The sequence below is a fragment of the Laccaria bicolor genome, genomic scaffold (assembly GCF_000143565.1).
Source record: "Laccaria bicolor S238N-H82 LACBIscaffold_10 genomic scaffold, whole genome shotgun sequence".
Classification (NCBI taxonomy): domain Eukaryota; kingdom Fungi; phylum Basidiomycota; class Agaricomycetes; order Agaricales; family Hydnangiaceae; genus Laccaria; species Laccaria bicolor.
In genome coordinates this window covers 720,160-729,301 of record NW_001889881.1, presented here as the reverse complement: position 1 = coordinate 729,301, position 9,142 = coordinate 720,160, and the positions used below count along the sequence as shown (strand labels likewise).

The 9,142-nt window shown below is 37.4% G+C and overlaps 4 protein-coding genes across 4 annotated transcripts; all 4 read left to right on the top strand.

Annotated features, from left to right (window-relative positions):
- Window positions 1-310: 310 nt before the first annotated feature.
- Window positions 311-1,329, top strand: LACBIDRAFT_296519 (uncharacterized protein; the record flags this gene model as incomplete). Its single annotated transcript, XM_001880449.1, has 5 exons — window positions 311-398; window positions 453-494; window positions 550-618; window positions 669-1,246; window positions 1,297-1,329. 5 exons carry the CDS (start codon window positions 311-313, stop codon window positions 1,327-1,329), a joined length of 810 nt encoding a protein of 269 aa, XP_001880484.1.
- Window positions 1,330-2,562: 1,233 nt separating this feature from the next.
- Window positions 2,563-3,057, top strand: LACBIDRAFT_296518 (uncharacterized protein; the record flags this gene model as incomplete). Its single annotated transcript, XM_001880448.1, has 1 exon — window positions 2,563-3,057. The coding sequence occupies one exon, from the start codon at window positions 2,563-2,565 to the stop codon at window positions 3,055-3,057; it is 495 nt and encodes a 164-aa protein (XP_001880483.1).
- Window positions 3,058-3,082: 25 nt separating this feature from the next.
- LACBIDRAFT_296517 (uncharacterized protein) lies at window positions 3,083-3,685 on the top strand (the record flags this gene model as incomplete). Its single annotated transcript, XM_001880447.1, has 1 exon — window positions 3,083-3,685. One exon carries the CDS (start codon window positions 3,083-3,085, stop codon window positions 3,683-3,685), a length of 603 nt encoding a protein of 200 aa, XP_001880482.1.
- A 24-nt stretch (window positions 3,686-3,709) lies between these two features.
- On the top strand, window positions 3,710-4,417 carry LACBIDRAFT_296516 (uncharacterized protein; the record flags this gene model as incomplete). The annotated part of the gene is made up of 2 exons (XM_001880446.1): window positions 3,710-4,060; window positions 4,112-4,417. The coding sequence occupies 2 exons, from the start codon at window positions 3,710-3,712 to the stop codon at window positions 4,415-4,417; spliced, it is 657 nt and encodes a 218-aa protein (XP_001880481.1).
- Window positions 4,418-9,142: the final 4,725 nt, after the last annotated feature.

The following is a 9,142-nucleotide window of genomic DNA, read 5'->3' as shown; positions in this document are numbered from 1 at the left end:
TGTTTTTTTATGTTTTTCTCAATAAGAAAATCATTGGGTTAGATGATTCCAGTACATTTAGAAATGTATAACAAGGGGCTATAATTCATGTACTGTGGGAAAAAGTTCCCAAATAAGGAATGTGGACATGCCCTAAACTTCCTGGGTACTTCAAAGCTTCTGGTAAACAATAGTAAACTTTCCCTTTTGAACTTGAACTACCATCATCTTGCTTTGCTGGCACCTTGTTCACTCCATTCTGAGTCAACCACTCATGCTACTGCTACAATTCTTTTTGCTATGGCTTCTAGGCCTTCTCTGCTACACTTCTATGCCCTCTGTGTTCTCTTCCAAGACCTGGAACATGCTCAGATCTGGAAATACTGGTGTTAACTCTGAACTTGGTCATTTTTGGCCATGTAAGCCTATCTCTATATTTCTGTAGGTACTCTGCTAATCTTTCTACATTCTAGATCAACAAACTCCCTGTTCTCTGGCTATTCTGAGCCCAGAGGGTATGTAACTTGCTCTTTTTAGTGCATATTCTCAAATTTAATATATTTAACCCAGAAAACACATCATTGGCTTTCTGCCAGTTAAATCCTATGGATTTCTATGCCATCTCTTCCTTAAACTATGGTAAGACCTTAGCTTGATCATATGCAACTTAGGACTGAGCAATCTTTTAGATCTTTTACACTGGGATCAAGGGAGTTTTGGCAACTACCTTGATCCCAGTGAGGTTGATTACAACCCTAGCCCTTGGGCACCCTCTATAGTGATTGATCTCAATCCAAGCCCTTTGGCAGCCAACCATTTGGTTGGGCCTCTTCCATTCAACATGGTTGAGAGAAAAATACATAAATTATATACTCATCCATTTGTGGTTGAGAGGCAAGGCCTTTTGGCACTCTATACTCATCCATTTATGGTTGAGAGGCACAATAAATATGCTCTTCCATTTATGGTTGAGAGAAAAAGGCAAAATACATATGCTCTTCCATTTATGGTTGAGGGAACAGATATAGCTTACCCAAATATGAGATATGATGATATATATAAGTACAAATCAGAGGTAATGCCCTTATACTGGATTGCACAAAGCTCATGGTCAGAAACTTTGATTTTGAAAAATGATGGCTTTTCTACTTGTGTTGAACTTAGCCCTGAGCTATGTAAAAGTGACTACACATTTTCTGAATATTTAGATTTAAAACTTCATAAGTTGTGGTTGCATCTAAGATCTTCCCCACTCTTGGAATTATATGTCAGATCTTTTTTGACTCTTCTCAGATTATTTACCATTATTTCTCAAAGAGATTTGGTTGCAGTAAAATGCCAGGAACTTGATTTGAAATTGAAAAGAAATATATTAAGATCTTATGACTTTGCTGCTCTTATGAAAAGAATTGTTGGATGCTCTACTATTTTAAAATTTGCAAATTACATTGTGTATTTGATAATATTTTACCATGTCTCAGCTTTTCAGTATTTCAAGTTCTCAACAAAAATCACAAAAAATTGTGTATCATGATATTTGCTTTATCTGTAGTATTCTTTTTGGAGCTGGACCTTCCAGGGTTTAAACCAACACAAAGTTTCAATCCACATAATGACTTGGTGACTAAAAATGAAATATTGGGGGGTGGCTCTGCAGGTATATTTTCAGCTGAGAAGCTTTCTTCATTTGCTATAAATGAGGTGAATCTACACTAACTGATCAAAAGTAATGTCACATGATTTTTTGGACAAAGTTGGTGCTATAACACAAGAACCAGACATTTTAAGAACTAAACTCTGGTGCACGAAACATAGCTAAAGAGGTGTAGATTGTATATACCAAGTCTGGGGATGAACAAATAAAAACTCAGGATAAGGCAGGGCATTGACTGTGACAACTCCCAAAAATGGGATGTGACAAAGTGGGAAATTCTGAATGACTCCAACCTACTGGAAGCAATTCACAACTTGAGGAAGAGATATTTTGAACACTGGATCTCCCTACTATTGTTATGAGCTTCATAAAGTCTTTGGGCTAGAAAATTCTATATCCTCCCCTAAAAGGTAAATTTGAACTTGTTGTCAATTTATGTATTTTTCATGTAATATATTTGTTGGAATGAGGTAAAATGACTCCCTATCAGTGTTTGTAGTGTGTATAATACAAAAGGTAGGTAGAAATATTAAAATGAACATTGCATAATGTCTGTAGAAGCTAATTTCCAGAGTTTTTCTGGAAGTAAACAAGTATCTACAGCATTGGTCCTTCTTTTCTGCAAGAAGAAAAAATGCTACCATCCTTTTGAGTTAATCCATGGAGACTTGGGATGTCTTTCAAACAATGCCTGAAGTATAGCATGATAGCAAATAGATTGTCACTGGGTATAACTTGAAAAGTCCCCAATAAAAGTACATTTTGCATAGAGCAATCATCCTAGACCAATCCTTGACATTTTTCTTGGTGAGTTGGGGCTGAAAATATTTTACAAGGCACTTCTCATGCCTACTAACACCATCCTAAAGAAATAAACAGAGGTCCTATTAGACAAGGATGTGAAACCCCCACACCTTTCTTGCTGTGAAATGGATGAAGTTTTAGCTTTCATTTATACTGGTCCTTGCAAACCTACAAAATCTGACTTTGAGAGAACTCCTCTTCTTGTAAGACATAAAAAGGTGGCTGCAGCTCTAGAGTGGCTTAAACTTAACCACTGTGACTATTTTGATCTCGAAATATCCTACAAAAATCTTAGAGAATATCCTGAGGATAGTCCACCAGTTGTAGTGGATTATAGAGAGTCATCTTCAAACAAAGATCCAGAGTCTACAGCTATTAATGATATAGAAGAGGAAACTGGAACTGAAACTGGCCAGTGTCCATTTGTAGTTCATGGATTGACTGGTGAAGAATATTCAACAAAAAGCTTAAAAGCACTGAAAGCCATTGCCCTTCAACATTTGACTTCAAATAAAAAGATATTAGCTGTGGGCCATGCACAAGAACCAGAGTCATTATACAATAATCCTCAGTTATTTCCTCAGATGTGGAAACACTCTCCAGAAGGGGCATCTGTCTGAAATAAAACATAAAAGGCATCTTCTCATGTACCATGACAAGCGCTTTCAAAAGGATTCTCACTTTGCATTAATTGCTTTTAATCATGAGCAAATCAAACAAAGTACATCTTCAGGATACCTGCTTGCTGAGACTCCAAAATTTGACAATATTTCAAAAAGACTTATGGATGTTGATGTTGAAGTTCTAAGTGACTTGATCCAAAGAATGGAAGATGGAGAGAGAGTAAAGCCTGAAACTGATGAAGAGTCCTTGTGCTTTCAGCTTATCAAAGACTTGGATCATGTCTCAGGAAGAGTTCAAGGCTCAACCACCACCAAAAAATATATGTGCAATGAAATCTGGTCTCTCATCTCATTCATTGGAGCTCCATCTTGGTTCATCACATTCTCTCCAGCTGATAACATGCACCCTATATCATTGTACTTTGCTGACACTAAGGAAAAGTTTAGTCCATTGTTAAGAGAATATGATGAAAGATACAAATTAATTGCAAATAATCCTGTAGCTGGTGCTAGATTTTTTCACTTCATAACTGAGATGTACATCAAGCATGTTCTTGGTGTGGGTGAAAAACATAGAGGACTGTATGGAGATACAGAGGCATTTTATGCAACAGTGGAACAATAGGAAAGATTGACTTTACATTTGCATATGCTACTTTGGATCAAAGGAGCTTTAACTCCTCAGGAAATCAGAGACAAAATCATGGATCCTTTCTCAGACTTTCAAAGGAAAATAGTTGAATATTTGGAGGCTGTTCACATTGGTGAATTTATGACAGGGTCCATGGATAAGGTGAAACATGAGGTAGAGATAGAGAAAAATCAAAACACAAATTATAAGGATCCAACTCAGACTTTACCTGAAGCACCTCCTCCATTTTGTGACTGCAATAATTGTGAAAAATGTGAAAATCTTAGCACCTGGTGGAAAGAATATGCAAAGAGAGTAGATGATCTGATTCTGAGGTCTAATGTACATGATTGTGGAAGGAACAAATCAGCTGGTGAAAAAGCTGCAAAGAAGGATAGACCTACATGTATGAATATATAGGGAAAATGTAAAGCTAGATTTCCCAGAACATTGTATGATCAGACAGAGGTGGATTCAAACACTGGGGCCTTGAATGTTAAGAAAGGAGAGGAATGGATTAATACTTTATCTCCTCCAGTCACTTATCTGCTCAGATGTAACTCAGATGTAACAAGCCTTCTATCTGGTACAGCCATCAAAGCTATAGTGGCATATATATCAGATTATGTGACCAAGCCTGGGTTAAAAACTTATGCTATATTTGATGCTATTAGGAGTGTATTTAGGAAGAAAAGAAAAGGCAAGAAAAATTGTAACACAAGCTAGCAATTGTTTAACAGCTAGGATGGAGATTGGAGGGCCTATGGCTGCTCTATATCTTTTGGGAAATCCTGATCATTATACTAGTCACAAATTTGTAGTGGTCTACTGGAAAAACTTTGTGAGGGAAGCTCTAAAGCCCTTCAGATCAGAAGAAGACTTGGAAGAGGAGTTACCTGAAAAACTTGTGCTTCAAAAAGGCAAAGGTGAATATGTGGGCTTTTCATCAGTTCATGATTACATCTATAGACCAAAAATATTTAAAGATAAGACTCTGTATGAATGGGTTCAAATGTCTACCAGATGCAAAGTAGCCAATAGCTCCCAAGACCATGATGAAATTACAGATTCAGATGATGAACTTGACTTGTTAGAAAAAATTGAGCAAGTCAGTACTGATGTACTACCACAACTTGTTGATGATTATGATACTGATGGAGATGAGCTCAATATAAATAAACACTCAACCAGTATTGAAGCTGATGATAGTGATGATGAACTTGTCAGTGAAAACAGAGTAACCTACCCATTTCTTAGAGATCATTAGTGTTTAAAGGTTCAGTTCAGTCCGGTTTTTTGCCCTGAAAACGCGCAACCGTGGACCGCAACCAGTCCAGGACCGACCCAGATATTGAGGGAACTGAACCGAACCACCTAGGACTGGTCTTTTGCAGTCCATGATACCGGTTCAGACTGATCCAGACCGGTTTTTTTGCGTATAATTTATTATACCAATATAAACCATTTGTATCTCAACCATTATTACTCTGAAAAATAAACGGGTTATATAAAATAGTAAAGCATATAAATACCCATCATTCTACCAATTTTCAAGAGATTTAATGAAGATGTGACATAGCTATGACTGAAACCGAATTACATCTCATAGAGACTCGGGTAAAATATGGATTTGGTTATATCTTTCTCAATTCTTAACTGTTTTTGATAAAACAAAAACCCAATAAAAGGCAATAAATGTGGTTACAAGGCTATGTAACACACGTGACCGTTTAACCGGTTGCAACCGATTAAAACCGGTCTTTGAACGGTTTTAAAAGATTTTCGAAATGAGGCAACCAGCAACCGGACCAACCCCAAATTGGGGGCAACTGCAACCGAAAAAAAGACTGGACCATGGTCCAGTTCAGTTTGGTCCACCGGTTTTTTGCGGTCCTATGGACTGAACCTTTAAACACTAGAGATCATCCTCTCTATAAAACACATCAAGCTCAATATAATGAGAAAAAAAGTAATGTTGTCCCCAACTTTGTTGGAGGCTCACTGCCAAGATGTGACAGAGGAGACAGAGAGTATTATTGTGCTACCATGCTTGCTTTGTTCAAGCCTTGGAGAACTGGTCATGATCTGAAATCTGAGGAAGACACTTGGGATGAAACCTTCAATGACCATGAATTCACAGCTCAACAGAAGCAATATATCCAGAACTTTAATATTAGATATGAGTGTAATGATGCTAGAGATGATTTTTCTGCTCAACAAAAAAAGGAAGATTCAGAAGGAATATTTCCCCAGTGGATGACAAATGAGACAATGTTGGATCTTGATGAATTAAATGCATATGATGGTGCTCACTTTGGGGATGCAGAGTATGATGAAAATGATGAAGAGAATACTCAAAATAAATATACAGCACTTGGAAAATATGGAAGGGCAAACCAAGAGCAAATGAATGCTACAAAAATTGCAGTAAAAGAAGCTGGCTGGATGGATGAATCCCCAAATGGAATAGATGAAGTTGACAAGGAACCAATTCAACCTGATATATTACAGTCTAGTTCTAAATGGAAAGCATCTGTTGATCAGAAAAGACAGGAGGAGTTGGCTCAAAGAAATAAAAATATCCCAGCTCAGAAGAATATCAAAATCCAACAGCTAGACCCCAATGAAAATGATGTAAAAATTATTAACCAGTCTTACCTTAGAAAAGACTTCAAAGCCAAAGAAAAATCAGCACAAAGGCTGATTGATAAAGTTGTAAAAAAATATTCCCTCAACAGAGAGCAAGAAAGAGCCTTTAGAATTGTTGCAAATCATGCAGTTCAACCCCAGACTGAGAAATTAAAAATGTATCTGGGTGGCATGGGTGGTACTGGAAAATCACAAGTCTTCAAAGCCCTCATTTATTTTTTTCAACAGAGAAATGAGTCTAATAGATTCATTGTACTTGGACCAACAGGATCATCAGCTGCTCTTCTGAATGGATCAACTTATCATTCATTTTTGGGTGTGCCAATGAGTGGAATGGGTATCAGAAATGAGGCTACAAGCATTGCTCAAGTTAGAGCTAGACTAGATGGAGTTGACTATATATTCTTAGATGAAGTATCAATGCTCTCATGCCATGACATGTATAAAATTGCTGCACAGCTGGCCAAAGCACTGAATAATTTCAATGAGCCATATGGTGGTATCAATATGATATTTGCTGGTGATTTTGCCCAATTACCACCTGTTGGTGGTCAATCTCTATACAGTCACTCAGTTGGAACACAAGTCCATTCAGGCTTGAAGCCAGGTGGTCAAGAAGCAGCTGTAGGAAAAGCTCTCTGGCATCAGGTTACAACTGTAGTCATACTTAGAGAGAATATGAGGCAGAAAACTCAGACTCCTGAAGATGCATCTCTGAGAAAAGCATTGGTCAATATGAGATATGGAAATTGTACTGCTGAAGACATTAAATTTTTGAGAACTCTTCAAGCCAGTAAAAAGCCAGGAAAACCTAAGATAGCTTCAAAGGAATTCAGAAATGTGGCAATTATATGTGGAAGACACACACAAAAAGATCAAATCAATCAAATGGGGTGTGAAAGATTTGCTGAGGAGACAGGCCAAAAATTGACCCATTTTTATTCTATAGATAAGTGGGGAAAGGATGCTGATCCAGCTAATAAAACAAAGTGGGGAAAATCAAAGGCTGCTTCAAAATCAAAGCACAAGTCAAATGAAATTGATTTTGATGATCAACATCAAATCTGGAATGTCAGACATGGGTCAACTGAACACTTTGCTGGAAAGCTTTCACTCTGCCTTGGGATGCCTGTGATAATTAGAAACAATGATGCAACTGAGCTGTGCATAACAAAAGGTCAAGAAGGATTTGTGGTTGGATGGCAGGCAAAGAAAGGTCTACATGGAAAGAGAATACTGGACACTCTATTTGTAAAATTGGATAAGCCTTCAAAAACTATTCAAATACCTGGGCTTCCAGAAAATGTAGTGCCTTTAGTTAAGGGAACTAAAACTATTACATGTACATTCCCTAGTGATCTGAAGGAGTCTATAGAAAGACAACAAGTCTGGGTTCTACCTAATTTTGGAATGACAGATTATGCAGCTCAGGGAAAAACTAGACCATACAATGTTGTACATCTCAACAGCTGCCATACTCATATGTCTTACTACACTTGTCTCTCCAGAAGTGCAAGTGCAGCTGGAACCATCATTCTGCAAGGCTTTGAACCCAGCATTATTACTAGAGGATGTGCAAAATATCTTAGACAGGAACTCAGAGAACAAGAACTTTTGGATGAAATTACCAGGCTTAGATATGAAGGGTCACTTCCTTCTTGTGTTATAGGATATACAAGGAATTCATTAATCAGAAATTTCCAAGACTGGAAAGGTACAGAATATGTTCCAGAGAAAACAGATGCATCTTTGAGGTGGAGTGAAAGTGATCCAATGGATATACTACCTGTGGTTACAGACAGTCCATGGCAGATAATCAAGAAAGGCAAAGATAAGACAGCAGAGCAACCCAAGAAACCTTCAACATTTGTCCCAGCCAAGGGATCAGTTGCAGTCAAGCATAAGCTGGATGATGATGATGAGATTAATATAAAGAAAAAGAGTAAAAAAATAGTGAAGCCTAGGTCTAGCATCAAGCTGGGACTTCAATGGGATAGTGTAAATTACAGTTGTGCCTATGATAGCCTATTTGTGATTTTATATCATATTTGGAACATAGATCCTCTGAGGTGGACTACAAATTTTACAGAGATCAACCAAGATTATCTAGGTGCATTGGCAGCTGGTTTCAACAAGGTGCTTCAAGGAACACTTACTTTGGAAAATGTAAGAGATGAACTTAGACATGAACTTAGACATGATCTTCATAATTTAGATCCTATCAAATTTCCTATGGGCAAAACAGGAGCCAGTGTTGGACAACTTACATTTGAAATGCTTAAGTATGAAAAAAATAATGCAGTGGCTGAAATAATATGTTCAGACTGTGGAAATGTAAATGAAGTGGATGATACACTGGGATATGTTCTACATGCATCTGACCCTATACCAGCATCAACTTCAAAATGGATAGGATCAATTCAGAAGCCATCTACAGAAATATGTGGGGGTTGCTCAGGTGAAATGATTGAGCATGTAGCCTATGCCACTTCAGTCACCCATTGACAACTGACTGTTAGTCTTGCAAACTCCATGAATACTACGGGACTAAATGTCAGGGTGTATATCTATATTGTATATATTCTGGGGCTTGTATATCTCCACTTTTACCTAAATATATTTTGTTGTCCAATGTCACACTAAATATATTTCTATTGTGTCACACACCCCAAAATATATTTCCTCACTGGAATGGACTCCAAATATATTTCTTATGCCTGGACCCTGAATTGTGACTGTCACAATGTAGAAATATATTTCTTGTCTGGGATGGACTTGGGATATATTTTGCAGCTAGGGTTG